The 18,302-nt window shown below is 38.2% G+C and overlaps 1 protein-coding gene across 4 annotated transcripts in view; it reads right to left on the bottom strand.

Annotated features, from left to right (window-relative positions):
- The window catches only part of TRPC3 (transient receptor potential cation channel subfamily C member 3), a 64,263-nt gene that overhangs the window by 15,131 nt on the left and 30,830 nt on the right, over positions 1 to 18,302 (bottom strand). For 2 of the 4 annotated variants that reach the window (XM_072755324.1, XM_072755321.1), the window contains exons 4-10: positions 16,988 to 17,152; positions 14,023 to 14,239; positions 11,851 to 12,084; positions 9,534 to 9,798; positions 6,499 to 6,694; positions 3,898 to 4,107; positions 276 to 359 (exon numbers count right to left, since the gene is read on the bottom strand). In XM_072755324.1, the coding sequence (XP_072611425.1) occupies positions 276 to 359; positions 3,898 to 4,107; positions 6,499 to 6,694; positions 9,534 to 9,798; positions 11,851 to 12,084; positions 14,023 to 14,239; positions 16,988 to 17,152 (1,371 nt within the window). The remainder of the gene's footprint in view (positions 1 to 275; positions 360 to 3,897; positions 4,108 to 6,498; positions 6,695 to 9,533; positions 9,799 to 11,850; positions 12,085 to 14,022; positions 14,240 to 16,987; positions 17,153 to 18,302) is intronic. The other 2 variants (XM_072755322.1, XM_072755323.1) reach the window with 2 other exon arrangements.

Genomic DNA, 18,302 nt, shown 5'->3' with positions numbered 1-18,302 from the left:
CCTAATATACCATATATTCCATTGCTTCCCCAGGTCAAGGTATTTGAAGTTATTCTTTGGAAATTGTGGCAACATTTTGCTTTTAATAACACAAAGAACTCTTCTTCCTCAATCAAAAGAATGAGGACTTAGACTATTTTTTCTCTGTTTTGTTCTATCCTCATGCTACATGAGAACATAATTCTACTCACTACACACACACACACACACACACACACACACACACACACACGGAATTACATACAGATAAAGAGATATGTCTACTGAATGCTTACCTGATAACGTGTTGGCTGGTTGAGAATGCTGTTAAAACTGTGTGATTCAAAAACTCTTGAGTTAGACTGAGTGAAGAGGTTTAACTAGGAAAAAATACAATTAACCTAGTAAATCAGAATACATTCATTGGGAAATCAAAAATATAATCTACTATATTCTCCTTGATAACATTTCTGGAGTCAACATTTCCAAGGAACCCTTTCTGGAAGTTGAATTTTATAAGTGATTTAATATATTTCCAAAGGCAAAATGTAACATGAGCAACAAGCTCACGTTTATCAAAATGTTCACAAGGTGTACTGCAATAGAATTGTTTAAATGAAAACGTATTTTTAAAATCTGGCTCATACTAAGCATAAATGTTCCTGGGGACTTGTATGCCTTATCAAAATATATTCATGGCATCTGGGAGGCAAAGGTGACTGGAAGCAACTGTCTGCTCCTGAGCATATATTCCTATCCTACACTTGACTGGAAACACACTCCAAGTTCAAATGGTTTCATTGGTATTTTGTAACCCTAAAGTATGAACCAAATAAATGTCTTCCTAGATATCGTGGCCCTATACTGATCCAGATCCACAACCTTGAATAGAATAAGCTTAACAAATTTTTGTTTTCTTGCTCTTTTTTTTAGGGTTTTACTTCAGAGTGAGTAGCTTTCTACTCACTCTGAAGCTCTCTAAAGAGGAGCACACTCTTACTGGCTACTCTTTATGTAGGTGAGCAGGGCCTGCCTCTAACTGCTCTTGGGCAAGCTGCCACCGATAAGGTATGATTCAAACACAGGGCCCCCTATGCAAAAATATGTATTCACCCCACCACCTGACTTCCCAGCATCATAACTCAGGAATGTACAGGATGCTAAGACGAAGTGGCACAATCATGCCTAGAAAGTCTTGGCTAATAAAATTAATTCTCCTATTTGCCACTGGAGGTCAGTATCTGACTGCTGACTGAGGCTAATTTTACAGGTTAGCACAAGAGTTCTTGAGGCTCCTTCCTCTCTTCTAAAAAAGAAAAAAAAAAGACATATAATTTCTCCAAATTTTTACTAAAGTCAGTACACAGAGTATAAATTAATATTAATAATATTAAAGTGATTTAAACATCTCCATGCACAATTAAAAAAAAAATCAAAATGGCAGTTTTAAACCTCATACGGGGAGACTGGGAAGCCAAGGCTCATGACGCCTAAGAGATCAATGCTCAACTTTTCTATTTCCAGCAGTTTCTCTGAAAAAAAGTGATTCCTTCTGCCAATGGTGCACTACAGGCAGGAGAGGACACCCTAAATGAAGCACATCTGCTCCCCACATTCCAGCAAGCTGCATTTCCTTTACAGAGGCCTAGGTAGCCACAAGCCACCTGAATGAACTCTTCTCCACCTGACAGTATTTCTGCCCTTCTACCCTGTGGCACTATCAGCAATGAAGTCAGTGAAGTCAGTTTTCTACAGAAAGAAAACTCTAAGGTGTGAAGTGCAAGAGTTGTGATTTCCAATGCCTGAAAGCATTCTGGTTTTAAGTAATAAAGCCTCAGTTGGGACTCCTGGGTGGCTCAGTGGTTGAGCATCTGCCTTTGGCTCAGGGCTGATCCCTGGATCCTGGGAACAGGTCCCACTTCAGGTGCCCCGCAGGGAGCCTGCTTCTCCCTCTGCCTGTGTCTCTCTCTCTCTCTCTCTCTCTCTCTCTGTGTGTCTCTCATGAATAAATAGATAAAATCTTAAAAAAAAAATAAAGCCTCAGTTAATAAATCCCCAGAGAAACAAAGAGTCTTGAAAACAAAGTCAATTTCAGTAGCAGCAGCAATCACCCAGGAAGGCAAATAGAGCCTGGCCTCTTTAAGAGACTTGCGGCTGAAGGTATAGCACAGGGGGAGGAAATGGGACAGAAACCAAGCCAGAGCAACAGGTGCTGAGTGTAAGGTAGCCCTGTGCAGTAGAAAGAGCTAGACATCCGATGCTGGAAGACTTGGGATTCCACACCTATTCCACAACTGGCTAGCTCCCTGACCTTGTGTAAGTGCATTCCTTTAATGGTTTCAGTGGTCCTATCCATAACATGGGAAGAATAATAATACCTACCTCACAGTGTTGCATGAGGTTCAAATGGACAGCAAAGCACTCTGTAAACTGTGAATGAGGAAGGGCACTGATATTTGTTGAGGCTGGAACTGCGTACCTCTCATATCATTCTCACATTAACCCTACAAAGTGTCCTCTCCTTCGGATGAGACAACTAAGACTCAGAGTGATGAAATGACTTACTTGCTAGTAAGCCCTAAGTGCCAAAATTCGTATCTGGGTCTCACACAGAGGCTCCCTTCCTTACATTGTAGTGCTTCTCACTGTGTACATATGAGCTATTACTTGAAATCATAGGATGACACAGCCAAATCATTATCTTGGAACATAACAGCCTTAAGAGCCCACATCCAGGGGCGCTTGGATGGCTCAATGGTTGAGCATCTGCCTTTGGCTCAGGTTGTGATCCCAGGATCCTGGGATCAAGTGCTGCATCAGGCTTCTTGCGAGGAGCCTGCTTCTCCCTCTGCCTATGTCTCTGCCTATGTCTCTGCCTCTGTCTCTCATGAATAAATAAAATATCTAAAAAAAAAAAAAAAAAAAAAAAAAAGCCCACATCCAGGTCAATTTAAAAAGGTTTAAAAGACGTAAAGATTAAGATTGCCAGGGTATTACAAATCTTGAAAATGCACATCTATTTTTTAAAGTGATAAATTAAATTGCAGTGATTCAGTCTTCTTCCTCAGCTTCAAATGAGAAAAAACACCCACCTCTGCTCAACAAGCCAGTACTTTATGGAGGTAACACCGCCATCAGGTGGGCCCTCAGGGTATTACAACTACAGATCATTTTCAAAAATGGTATTTTAATTCCACACGTTTGCTCCTTTATGTCTTGCTCCAGTTACCTGAGGTCCTGCTCATATCCTTCTACCTTCTCTACCAATTGTATCTCTGAAAATTAAGTTAATGATTATAAAGTACTATCATAAAACTCATCCTTGTTAAATTCAGGGTATGACTCAAACTAAAATCTAAGTATGACTTCACTGGGGCAACTTTGGGACAAACCATTCTTGATTATGTATAAAAATAAAGATATTATGTTTAATATCTGAGGATGCTCTTAGGTCTGTGTCAATTTTATGATAGTAAAGAAAAAAGATTACTTAGCTCAATCAAGAGTTTCTACAAATAAGAATACGATGGCAGTAAACTATGTATATAGCCAAGAGGAAAATGTGAGATTAAAACTAATGTCAAAATAACAGCTGAGAAGCATGGAACACACACACACACAAAAAAACCAAAGTGTTTTCTAACAGTAACTTTTATGTTTACTTTTAACAAGTTAAAAAGACGTTTTTATTTTTTAGCTGGTACCGTGTATGAAATTCTGACCAGAAGCAAGGTATAGACTAAGTGACTTCTTGAAACATTGTAAAGATATTAAATATTTGTCTGTGAAAGACTATGAAATGGACAGTAACTTTCAACATCTTCTAAGTTCACACGTAAAAATTAGTGAACAAACATCAAAGACAAGGAGAAAGACAGAACATTCATCTTCAGGTGTTGGTGAGTTTGGGATACCTACCCTGGACTTGGAGTTACCCATTCCCATTTCTATATCCTTCTGCAGCCGGCTCCTCCTGCATTTGGAGAAGTTAATGATTCGCATGACGAAATAAACAAATGACTTCGGACTAGGAACTAGACTGAAGGGTGGAGGTAATGTTTTTCCATCATCAAAATAAGATAACCAAAGTTTTGAACGGGCAAACTTCCATTCTACATCACTGTCATCCTGTGTCACAAAAATAGAAAAGAAATAATGACTCATTTTGAGTAAGGGACAGGTGGGGCTAGGTAGGGAGAGATGGTGTGTGTGTGTGTGGGGGGGGTGGTGGCAGGCAATGGGATCAGGTGCACAGAAATCCCAAAAATATGGAGATATAAGGAAACCAGAGATAAGGGAACAAACCATACCACCCTGTCCTAGGTGTCAGAAGTGGAGTCTTGTAATAACAGCTACTTAGCTACTTGGGACCAACAAAGAATGACTGGACTGAAAGATAAAGTAAGCCATTAAAAGTGTTATCACTAATCCTTACTCAGTGGCACTATCAATAGAGGATTTAGGTTCCCTGGTTAGCCTTAATAAAAGACCAACCCTAAAAGCCCTCAGTGGCAACTCTTTCTTCACCTTTTTTGCTCCTGAGAGCTTTTTCTGTATTCCTGCTTAATAAAACTCCATCACTTTACTCACTCTCCTTTTTGGGCAAGATTCATTCTTTGATTCTATGAGACAAGAACCTCACTTTCTCACTTAAATTTTAAAAACGAAATATTCCAGCAACTGATTCCAGTAGGATCATACAACAAACCTAAAATATGCTTTTGAAATAGATAAGACGGATCCCTGGGTGGCGCAGCGGTTTGGCGCCTGCCTTTGGCCCAGGGCGCGATCCTGGAGACCCGGGATCGAATCCCACATCGGGCTCCCGGTGCATGGAGCCTGCTTCTCCCTCTGCCTGTGTCTCTGCCTCTCTCTCTCTCTCTGTGACTAACATAAATAAATAAAAAATTTAAAAAAAAGAAATAGATAAGAGATTTATATACATTTATTTGCATATAACCTCTATTGGCCTACATATATTCTTAGTAGCACTTTTATGATACTGATTTTCAAAAATTTTTCTCTTCCATATGCCTCTGTTTCTACCCACTGAAAATTTAACCAGACTGCCCTGTTCACCAGCCAAAACAAAGCAAAAGTGCAAGAAAAATTCAAGGTCAAGAAAAGATGAAAAGAAGCCAATTCTACATATTCAAGAGTACTTCCCCATTCTTTACCTGTCTCCTCCTCATCTAGACCCATCCAAGGCAGGCTGTAGATAGATGATCATAATAAACTTCAAGAACAAAAGAAAAAAAAAATAGCACAGTTGAATTGCACCTTGGAGGTTGTGTCTTCCATCTGTGGTCAAAAGCCAAAAGGCCTTCAGTGGCTTATTCCTGTCTTGTATTGATTGTCCTTTTGAGGAAGGATAGTTGGAAGACAGGCAGGCAGGGACAAGCCCCCACCCCCCCACCCCAAAGGAAACCACCCTTAAAAGGATTTTATACCTCCCTGGAAAGAGCCCTCCACCCTTTCCCATGTGATCGGTGACAAAAACCTGATTGGATGACAGCTGCAGGGAGCATTAATCAGATTAAAACAGCCCGCCAACAAGCCCATAAAAACCCCTAGATTTAGAAACTCCAGTGGCAACCCTCTTGGGTCCCCTCTTCCTTGGGAGTTTTGTACTGTCACTTTGCTATCACTCAATGAACCTTGCTTTGCTGCCCACCACTCTGTCTGGTCTACCTCTTCATTCTTCAAAGTGGTGTGACCAAGAATGGTTGGGCACCCACAAAAGAGAAAAAAATCCCGTAAACACTTATTCTCAGTTCTGGCCCATGGTGATGAAGAGAAGAAATAAAGAGGAGGGGGTCCAGAGGTGGAAGAAGCTAGCTTGCTTGTTTCACACTGCCCACACTGCCATTTCGACACTCAAGCACGTATTCAGAGTACCAGAGTTTTCATTTCTGGGGGACCTAACTTCTGCTTTGAGAAACTATTTTATATGTTTCTAAAACACACAGAGAGACTCAGCAGATTTAACAAACAGCAAAGCACTAAAGAGATACTGAACACTAACCTGGAGGACATGGCAAAACATATATACAATGATGAAGGAAAGTACCAAACCAAGCCCAATTCAAAACACGAAGTGACTTCTAGAATACTAAAAATTCTGACTGGATACAGAACATCATCAATGTCTGCCAGACATGTAGTAATTCCTCTATGAGGATCTTTCAGATGGTTGACTGACAACCTAGGAGAGAATAATTTCCCTATAGCCAATACTTCTTCTAGCCCTCAATTTCAAAACTTCTGAAATATGCTCTGAGAGGAGGCGGAGTGATGGTAAATTTATGGGGCCCCTACTGTGCTCCTAGAAAACCCTGGAGGCTGTGAGCCTATCTATCCAGGAGGAAAACACAGAGAAAGGTCCTAGCTTCCTTGGTTTGGGTATAAGTCTCTTTATTTAGAAGGGCTGGAAATCTACCACAGGCCACAAAAACAGATGCATCATGCTATTAGAATGAGATGGCAAGAATAGACACCATGGATAGAAAGCAAGTTTACCTCAATTTCTTGATATGAGCTATTAATCATGGCAATTAACATGTTGAGTAAAACGACCACCATAGTTACATTGTATATTCCGTAAAGAACATATCCAATATTTTCTATGAATTTGTGATCGTATTTGAGCACAACAGAAGTGACTTCAGACAACCCAAATATCGACCAAAACAAAGTCTTGAAACTTTCTTCTACACTGTTGAGAGAATAAGGTACACTGTAAATAAACTGACAGTTTTCAGTATGAAAAAGTCAAAAGAAACAAGTTAGGTTGTCAAAAGAAACAAGTTAGGTTCTGAATTCTGTGCAGATGTAAAATGCCATCATTAAAGATCATCATGACAAACCCCAAGAGTATAATTATTTTATTACAGTATTTATAGAAATCATCCTCTCAGATTTTCAGGAGTATGTGATTAAATAATAGTGCTAATGCCTAGCTTTTCTGGAATTTGTCATCAAGCCAAAATTCTCTGAACTCAGTAGAGGAAAGCTGAAATCATGCCACAATACCCATTCCTTTCTCCTAGAAAGATGGAAATTTGGGGGTTGATTTTATAGGTGGTTTAGATATTTAAGTAAGATTTTTGGAGTAGAACAAGGCCAGGATTAAAATTAAAATTACATACTCACTTCAAAAAAAAAAAAGTATGTACAAACATATTCCCTGCATGGCACCAGTAGGGAAGAATGAAAAACACCTAAATATCCATTAATAAAGGAGTGTGTAAGTAATTCTGACATTTATATAATGAATGGCATGCAGCCACTGAGAAAATGAGACAGATCTACATGTGTTTATTAAAAATGATACCTGAGATATAATAAGTGAAAAAAATAAGAGACAGCAAATGTGAAATACTCTACTATTTGACTAAAAAAGAGGGGTTTAAAAACACCATATTCTTGTTTATGGATAAAATATCTCTGAAAGTATCCAAAAGAAACCATTGCCTCTGGGAACTAAGAAGAAATAAGTGCATGGGGCCTAGCGGTGAAGAAGGGGACATGCTTTTCACTGTAGATACCACTCTATCAATTTTTTGCCACAAAAATATATTTCCTACCTGAAAGTTATACTGAAGTGGAAATGCAGGGGAGGCAACAGATTGAAAGATGCCTCTTCTTTTCCTTTAATTTATATAATCTACTGAGTCTTCCATCACAGCAATGAACACTTAGACCCTCACCAAACTGATCACCTACTTTTAGCCCTTGAGTGAACTTTGCCAACTGTTTTTGGCATATAAACAAGTTGTAATCACCAATTTGTGAACACAAAAATAATCCTTAAATTAAACAACTATGCATGTAGAATTCCATTACAAAGAAGGTTGAAAAGTCAGTCCTTTTTCCAGAGAAACATTTATGGAAAGCAGTGTTTTTTAAATAACATATTCTAAATAACAGTTCTATAGATTTACAGGTTTTAGCACTAGTTTATTTATTCATTCCATCATTCAACAAATATTGATGGAATACATTCTAGAAATTGTGCTAGAAATTATGTTCTAGAAATTGTGCTAGACCCTGAGGATAGAAGGCTGAATAGAAAGGTTCCCACTTCTATACAGTTAACTCTCTATTACAAAACATTTCATTGTGTGATGTTATAGCATAGACAGTAGCAGGAAACTAAAAGAAGCTATAACTTCTTTGTACCCTGCCATTAGTTTAACAGTATCCCCAAATTCTGACTCCTTTCTCCTGCTCTTTTGTAAACTTTCTCACCTCTAACTTCAAGAATATAGATTCCTGAGAATCTCTATGTGTGGGAAGAGGCAGACAGCGAAAAAGGAGAAGACACTGGCAGTTACTGAGCAATTAATGTGGGCAAGAGACTTTCTATACACAACCTTATATAATCCTCACAACAACCTGATTCCAACCTTATTGTGTTTATTTTAAAAATAAGGAAACTAACACTGTTGAGTAACTCGACCAAAAGCCACAGCTAGAAACCCGCAGAGATGCTGCATCTATGTCCAGGTCTGTCTGGTTTTCCAGCCTATATTCTTTCATCATATCAAGTGGCCACATTCTCACACAAAACAATGAAGACAATGTGTTGTATAAAATAAGTTCTCCCAGAGTTCAAAGGGGTGGCATTGTGTGTAGGATCTCTCTGTCCCTCCCCTAGTGGGTTCTAACAGAATTTTTTTTTCATTACAATAAAGCATGTTTCAGATCTCTTTTACCCCCTAAGACTTGCTCTTTATAACTATTTGAGAAAAAAAAATCATTTCAAAACAATTCAGATGCCTGAAAGGGCTTAATATTCTATTTTAGTCTACAGGGAACTTATTGAAGGTCTACATTCTTTCCAGTTGTGGCATTACAGGGTACAAAGGGAGGCACGGAGGGCTTATGGTCTCCCTACCTGGAATGATTACAGTACAAAAGGAGGGCCCACATCCTGACCATTTAAACACCAGTGAGTGAGAGGATCTCACAAATGAAAGTCTCCATGCTGAGGGAACTTCAAGGTACAATGCCTACGGAAGTTTAATCAAGGAAGACATCACAGGCAAGGTGAGTCTCCAGTGCAGAAACCAGTGTGATCACAGGAAGGAAGTGGTTTTAGTGTTACAGCGAGCTATACAACATTTACCTATAATTTCTTTTTACTCAACTCCTGTACTGCTTAATGATACGTTAAAATAAAGGCCAATGCTTCTTTTTTTAATAGTAATAGCTATAAAATGATGAAACTAAATTTAATGTCATACATAATGTAAGAGACATCCAGTATGAAAAATTTGCCACCCAATTCTCTAACATAGCCAGTTTGTCTAGAATTTTTCTAAAGTCTGATTCTGTTCTGTGGTCCAACATTTACCAAGCTCAAAGAAATGAGCCTTTAGAGCAATGTAATCACACATAAGCACTGTTTTCAACGGTTTTTCTTTTTCCCTTAAAAACATTGTTATTACCATTACTGAACTGTGTGTGTATGTGTGTGTGTGTATGCTTCATCTAGGTTTGTTAAAAATTTTCTCATCACACTTTTTTTTTTTATAAGATGTTTTACTTACGTGGTAAAAGCGGCATTTACTTTAGCTCCAAGATAGTAAGAATATAGTATGAACATGCCAATCATAAAGGCAAGAAACACCATAATAAAGAGGACCATGAACTTGAAAATGTCCTTCACAGTCCTTCCAAGAGAGATCTGCAAGGGACCAAAGCTCTCATTTGCAGGAAGGATATATGCGATCCGAGAGAAGCTGAGCACAACAGCTATAGCATAGAGGCCTTCAGATATGATCTGAGGGTCAGAAGGGAGCCATTTATCTCTGGCTAGGAAAAGAGAGAGAGAGAGAGATTAGAAATGGAACTTTCTACTCATTGCTAGCTATGCAAAATAAATACCTTATTAAATAATATCTATTTTTCAGGTTGGTGGTTTTGATCTCGGTTGAAACTACTCTAGATTTAATTAACTGGCCAGGCCCTGTTTTTCATGTTAAACTGAATTCCACCTTCACATGGAATCTTTTAATGGAGGAAACACTGATAAAGATACTAAGCCCGTTTCACATTGAGTAGAAATGGAATCAAGTACAAAAGATAAAGATGTTAAAACCCTTCATTAGACACAAACGGTGCCTTCAGAATGACAAAACAACAGACTTGACTAATTTGTCCCCTCAGTCACTAGATTTATTGACCAGCTCTTTTGTCACCTTATAGGCTCAATTGGCACAAAGCTTCTTTTCCATATTTCATGGGGGAAATTAGTTCATCTAACGGCTTTTGCAAGTAAAATGTTGTATCATGAGAAGTAAGAATGTCACTGAATCACAATGGTGCTGTCGGTGTGATATCTGAGCAATATAACTTGTTCCTGGAAAATGTGAAATGCTACGGAGATGCAAAAATTGGGGGTATAAATTCTAAATGAGGACCCTACCCCTTTCAAGGTCACTTAGTAATTTCACAGCAGACTACTGGATACTGGTTTCCCTGGAAGGTCAGTGAAAGACTATATGGCTAATTTTGCGCCAACCGAGTCACTCCCAGAAGAATGGATGCATTGTAGACACTTGCAACAACAAAAACCAACATTTATTCGGTGTGTAATGTATACCAGACACAGTGCTTTCCTATAACTCTATGGATTTGATGTTATTATTATTCTCTCCTTAGAGACACAAAAGCCAAGACTTAAAAAGCTTAAATGCTTGATCAAAATCATACACACAATAAGAGGTAAATTCTGAACTCACAAATTTCCCTCCAGATGACAGTCATTAGATATACATGAATAAATTTACGTAAATGGGTTATTGAAATAGTCAAGATAGATATTACACAAAAATACAATTTAAGCTAATTCTTTAATTATAAATGGTAATCATTTACTCATTTGATCTGGTCTCCTCGGCATATAAAAATCTTTGCTTGCTGACAGTAAGAGATAATGTGTTTAAATTTCACAATGTGTGAAACATACATTTTATAGTTTGGAGCAGGCACCCAGTCTTCTTCAATAATGTTAACATGCCACTTGTGCTTATCACAAAAATATAAGCCTGAATTACACTTATAAAGAAGTATTCTTCACAATCAGAACACATTTGAACTCTGTGCCTGAGTATCCTTATCATCAAAATAAGGGGCAGGCAATAAAATTCTAAAGTCCTTTCTAGATTTAAGATTGTGCAACTACGTGAAAATTTGCTAGTCTCACCTCCCCAGTCTGGCCTCAAGGGAGGGGAGGCTCATATCGCTTACCATTGGTTTGTGCTGGGCAAGGGAGGTGTCAATATCCTTGCACGCTGGTTGTCGGCTGGGGCCTCCCTGCTCTTCATGATACAGAGAAGTTAGGCATGAATTCCCTTCCACATTGTGTTGAGGGGCAGGACATCTGCCCCAGTATCTCTGCCTGTTCCCCAGAGCTTACATTCTCATGTCACTTTAGCTCCTACTTCCTGGCTCTGCTGAATTTTTGTTCACTACCCATATAGCAGTTCAGCACCATGCTCTCAGGGACTCATCTTCCACCTAATCAGTATATCAACCTACTTTTTCCTCCTAATTTAGTTTCATACCCTAAGAATATGTAAAAAATAATTATGTTGTTAGGTTTAAAGAGAATTTTCTCCTACCCTGCAATATCTTTTTATAGATTTGAAAACTGAGGCACAGAGAAGTAAATTAACTCAAACAAAGAAGGGAAGAGTCATGGCTTCACTATGAATTTAATTTCGTATAGATCCAATGCACATGCTCTCTCTTTTGCTCATATACATTCAACACATATCTCCTATTAAAATTGACATTTCTTTCCCACATGTGGTTTCGATTCCTTTTCTGACATATAAAGGGATCCTGCAGCTAATAACTTACCATAAGTGAAGTACTGGATCTCTGGTGGAAGTGTAACTTCACTGAGGTCACTCTCTTGGACATAACTGTCCACGTACTGCTGTGCTTTTGTCGCCTGAAGGAAAGCTAGGAATCTGGCCGTGAAAGCAGCAATGAAGATGGAGAGCATCCCAAAGTCCAGTACATTCCACAACTGCAAAATATATTCCCTAGGTCCTTCCAGCCAGAGCTCCTTACACTCAGACCACATCATCCCTGTCACACATGGGAAGGTACAGATTACATCTTACAGCTTAGACTGAGAAGCTGTTATTCTGTCCACTATCGGTCCCCACCTATAAAATACCCAACATATAAAGCACCACACCAGGCACCACAAAGCACCAACTATTGTTCAGCTCCCTAAGGCCCTTAACAGAGTTAAATAATTGAGGAAAAATCTTCAACTAAGTCGGCATTAGATTTCAAAGAAACATAGTTCTACATTTGGTACCCTGAAATGGTGCTACTTCTGGAGAGGGGTGGTCAGAAAAGAAGGAAGGAGAATAAGCAAAGAAGATTCTTCAAGTCAAATTATTTTTCTCTAGAAAACTTTTGGGGAAAGGAGAAAATTCACCTTTGTGAATCCCAACAGTTCCCACATCATAACAATTATTGGTGAAATAAACCCTTACATGAGAAACTTCCTGCAGACTTTTTACAAGATCAGTTTTTCAGTCATGCAGGAACACTTACATCATTCTCCTACCTTTTGTCCTCTTTCTAGTATCATGCCAGGGAGGTGAGGCATATCACTGGAAAAAGAAGGACCCCTTAACCTGGGGCCCTAGGACACTGTGAAGAAACTGAAAGCAGAAAATGCCATTCTTGGAGAAGAGGGCAAAATTTCCGATCTAACAACATGTTCTGACCATGTAAGGGGACAATATTGCAGAATTTTTAAAAATGTAATAGCTCAAAATAAAATTCATAAAATAATTATATGACCTAGGTAGAAGCCACAGGAGCTAATGAGAGGACTAACCAACCTATTAATTCAGGAATTGAGAAGACACCAAAAACACTCTGGGTAAAGCAGAGAGAATAGATAAAAGTGACTCTGGGTTAGTGATGGATAGATAAACTGTTCCTACCTCCATTTTTTTCTCTCATTGCTTAAAGGATTTAACTTTAACACAGCTATTCAAAATGGGCTCTTGTGAGCCAAGATATGAAAGCAACCTAAGTGCCCACTGGTCAATGAATGGACAAAGATGTGGTGCGCTGGAATATTACTCGGCCATAAAAATGAATGAAATCTTAGATTTGCAACAACATGGTTGGACTTAGAGGGTATATTCTAAGCGAAATAAGTCAGAGAAATACCATGTGGTTTCACTTCCATGTGGAATCTAAAAATCAAAACAAATGAACAACAGACTCTTCAATACAGAGAACAAAGTGGTGGCTGCCAGAGGGGAGGCCAATGGGGTGGGGGGGTGGAATAGGAGAAATAAAGGACATTAAGAGGTTCAAACTTCTAATTTATAAAATAAATAAGTCACGGAGATAAAAAGCATAGCACAAGGAATATAGTAACTAATATTGTAATAACATTGTATGGTGACTACACTTACAGCAGTGTGCACTGAGTAATATATAGACTTGTCAAATCATTATGTTGTACACCTGAAACTATATAACATTGCATGTCAACTACACTTTGCTAATGAAATATTTTTTTAAAAAGTGGACTATTGTGAGGTGAAGTAACAAATATTCTGAAAACAGAAACTCTCCTAAAACAAAACAAACAGAAAAACAACAACAACAAAAAACCCCTCTGAAATGAAAGCAAAAAATGTTCTTTAATCATCAGTAAATGGCTACTGGGTTATTTCACAAGGATTTCAATTAAATATTTGATCATAACAGCGAGTCACATTTTTAAAAAATTTACATTTATTCAATAATAGAAGTTAGAAACATGTTATATTTATAATTAGGCTCATGTTACTCATAAAAGTTTTTATTTAGTGTTAAGGGATACCTTTTAGTATTATCAAGCTGCCAAATTCTTCAATTATTTTACTCTCCTGCTTATCTTACAATGATGATGTCACCATGTAACACACAATAACATTTCAAATATAAAAGGCAATCATTATGAAACTATTTTTGATAGAAATTAGAACACTAAAATAGAAAGCTCACCAAGAACCCAGACCATAATTAGCATCTCAGTCCACGTGAACTGGGTGGTTTTCACCCTGAAGATCTGCTTGGGATAGTCAATAACAGTGATATTTGGCAGCGTGGTGATGCCTTCAAATCTGTCTGAGGCATTGAATACAAGCAGGCCCAGAAATATGATGAAAGAAGCAGCATGTGCCACAAACTTCATAAAAGGGCTTCGCAGAATTTTCCCCAGCTGTAGTAAAACAACAAAAAAAGTAGAAGAACACAAAGAAGAAGAAGAAGAAGAAGAAGAAGAAGAAGAAGAAGAAGAAGAAGAAGAAGAAGAAACAACTTTTACTTTGGAAAACTTGGCTTCTGCTTTTGAAAACTACTATACAGGATTTAAGAAAAAGAGAGATGAAATGAGAATACATTCAAAATTCTGCCTCTGTGAAGAGTTATAAATTATGAAAATTACTCCTTTTAGGAGATGCTTCCTCCAAGAATAATTTTAAGAAGTCTTCAAACTTCATTTTTCTAAGTATCCAATTTGTCTTAGGGTAGACTGCATTCGCAGATGCATTTCTGAAAATCACAAGTCATATGCTGGTTATTCTTATTTTTACATGAAAGACTATGCAATCAACATCTAGGTTTTGAGCATCTAGGAAAAGAAACTCAAAATGTGTAGTGTGTATTCTTTATTGCGTTATAATTAAAATGTTATGAGTTTGGAGACTCATTCATTTGTAACTGAAATGTTATGATGTGTTTGTAGTACCTAACAAGGCCTTTGAACATTAAAAACTTTCTTACTACAGAAGTCAATTTTAGTTCTCACTTCTAAATATTCTGAAATCAAGTTGTATTTTGTAAGACATTTAAAAAGGCAGAAGATATTAGAAAGGGTAAATATTTTGTTATTAGCTCAATAAAAAGGAAATATATAATAACTAAAGCCTCTAAGTAGGTCAGCTTAATTAAGTCAGCCCTGAGTTTGGAAAATCACATAAATAGTACAAAAGCATTTCTAAAGTTCAGTACATAATTATTTTAAGGTAACTCCTTTAAAATCCCATGTGATATGATGTCCTTAAAAGTCCCATGTTCTAGTAGAAATCAAAAACAACTCTGCCTATCCCAAGGGCTTCTGTAGCTCAAGAATTAGATACATTTGGTAGATTTATCAAGTAAGTTTTCTAGTCCACATACCCAGAACCAACTTTCAAACTCAGTCTATGACCTTAGGAAGTACCAAGGTTCACATTTAAGAGATTGCAACTTCAAACAAATGTTTTTGTATGTCTGGAACCTTAATTTGATGTCAACAAATAACCGAAGAATGTTAAGCATTTCTGGAGTTAAACATGAATGCAGACTAACAAATGTCACATTTTCCATATTAGACATAGAAAAATAAACAACACATCTACATATCGCCGTGCTACTCTGCAGCTGCAAAGAGGCACATTTGGGGGAGTTCATCCGTAGTACACAGTGATTTCTTGGGAGTTGCCAAGTCTGATTCTCATCAAGGCTGATCTTTTAAAACTTTACATTAACATGAAAATAAAGTAGCATAGCGGTCTTAAAAATGGGATACATGTGGGGAATTCTTGTTATGTCGTCTTTTCGCCACAGGCTAGGTGGTATAGGGCAGGTATAAATGTGGGTTCCTTTAGCCCTCTCCATGGGCAGAGAGGTCACCACACCATTTCTAAGAGCTGAACTTTTATAAGTGAAGAGAAAAAAGGTGCGGACTTCAATGTTTTAACTGATACAGCCGTCTTAAGAGACAAACGCTTAGAAATCTGAACTTTCCAAGTCATTTCCCTCAGAAAGAGAAATTATTTGCATGGGAAATGATTTTTGTTTTAATGCATGCTCTTTCATCATTTATAGATTTTAGTCTTTAGTGTTGATTATTTGAGGAATCATAAGGTACTTTCCTATGACACATAATAAAGGAACTTAGTCGAGTCATCAAAACCGATCAGAATGACAAACTTTCTGCCTTAAATTACAGGGGCAGCTCAACAATGGAATGAGACGGATGAATATTCTCACATGTGTATGGTGCCTGTAGAGCAGGACTCACTCTGCCAGAAAGACCTTTGAACCAAAGAGATGGCGGATTTCCAGGACCATTTGCAAGTGGCCTTGACTCATTTTTCCTGAAACTGCCTCTGACTTAAACAAACCAGATTTTGGAATATAAAAACAGGATTAAAGGATCTCACAATGGCTTCTTCTCCCTGGCAGTGCCCTTTACTAACCTAATACAGATTCTGTTAGCATGACTAGTATTCCTTCCCATATCTTGTTCAGAGGATCTCTTAGGCACAATTCAATTGAGTCTATGCTGGCAAGTTGAGAGAGGAATAAAGGTAGGGAACAAAATGATTCAATCAAAACTAAATAAACAATCTACAAAATCCAAAGCCCCCAAACCCCCCTTTTTTTTTAGAATCTTCTGAAGGAACAAAGGGCTGAGAGAACCTAGCATGCACTTTTCTTGAATTCTTTAAATTAACACCACTGTTTGTGACTGTACTTAATACACTCAGCCTCAGATCTCTTGACAGATTCCAGTGAGTTGTCCTTCCAGTTCCCAGGTTAACTATTCCTTGGTACCACTGCAGTAGGGTTGTTCTCTTAACACAGGCCAACTCAGTTGACTCTCTGTTTATTAAGCTATCAATAGAATCAGCAAAGTGCTACTTCACTCAAGCAGCTTTTCCTCTTGACTACCCTGGGGATTTTATCTTAAAAGGCTAAGTATTATATGCCTTCAAATGTGATCTACCCCTCTAGTACCAGATCCTTTCTCATCCCTTATTTGAATTGAGCCAGTCATTAAAAAGCAGAATTTGTGTTTCCGAGTCAGTTAACATTCAGGGTAAAACTGATAAGAGCCTTAAGTAGGGAGTTTTTTCCTTTTTCGTCCTAAAAGCACATAGCACACCAACCATAGAGGAAATGGATGGAGAAAAACATGTACCCTGCTGCAAGGTGCGATCCAGTAGCCGATGGCAAGAAATGGAAGGCCCAAGGCCACAACCAGCACAACCAGACACTTGATAGCTATGGTCTGTTCCCGTAGGCCTGAGAGGTTCTCATACCAGATTGTCAGGAGCTGCTGCTGGCAGTTGGGGTGAGCCACAAACTGTTGGCAGAAAGAGAGGCAGAGGGAGAGGGAGGTTACTGTGCCATTAGGGACACTTCAGCTACTGAGTGCATGTGCATCCTAAAGATATTAATGCCTATTTTCCTGGAATATAAGGTTCTGGAATATACCTTCCTTTAGCTTCCCTCCATTTTCCAAAATAGCTTTAGAACTAGAATTAAAGTGGAAACGAGAGGGTAAAGTTAATGCTGTTCTTAATTACAGTTCTTCCTGATTGAAATTCTCCATAATTCACAAATTCCTCTCCAGAATCTGGGTGACATATGCTTTCCTTTGTGGAAATGTGTCCCATCTGGCCGTCTGCCAGTTTACTTGTATTTGGTTCAAGATAGAAAGAAGAGTAGTCATTTGGTTTATTGTAGACTATAGCTAAAAGAGAAATGTGTCAAGTCTCATAAGCAATTCCTAAAATGCTACATATATGAAAAATACATTCATAATACTCCCTATGAATACATGTGTACTACCACTGCAGTTCTGCAAAGATCTGCAAAAAGCCAATGAACCGGGCAGCCCCAGTGGCTCAGCAGTTTAGCGTCGCCTTCAGCCCAGGGCATGATCCTGGAGACCCGGGATCAAGTCTCGCGTCAGGCTCCCTGCATGGAGCCTGCTTCTCCCTCTGCCTGTGACTCTGCCTCTCTCTCTCTCTCTCTCTCAGTGTCTCTCATGAATAAATAAAATCTTTAAAAAAAAGCCAATAAACCTGTAAGAATTATGCTTGGTCCATAGTTCCACTTCTTCTAGGAGCTGGCATCAAATGCCCCGTCCTTCCTATTTCAGTAATCTGTCCTTTTTTTGTTGCTTTCTCTATTACAGGTCAAAAACCTCAAACATTTGTCTCCAACAGTTCTTTTGTAACTATAATTATAACCAGGGAAAACTGAGCAAATTATACTTATTTCAGCCCTGACATTTTATTTTATTTTGCTATCTGATTTTGCTAAGTCACCTGCCAGCATCTATTTAGAGGGACTGGGAATTCATTAAAGACCTGTCCTTATATAGATAGCAGAACGTACGTATAGTCAGGCTCACATGAAAAGGTCCCTATATCAACAGATGCCCATTTGTGACTGGATATGCCTGTCTTTGAGTGACCAGATATACTTTGCCCAAGTTTGGAAATTAT

The sequence above is a fragment of the Vulpes vulpes genome, chromosome 4, assembly GCF_048418805.1.
Source record: "Vulpes vulpes isolate BD-2025 chromosome 4, VulVul3, whole genome shotgun sequence".
In the NCBI taxonomy this organism is placed as follows: Eukaryota; Metazoa; Chordata; class Mammalia; order Carnivora; family Canidae; genus Vulpes; species Vulpes vulpes.
This window is presented reverse-complemented; position numbering and strand designations above follow the sequence as displayed.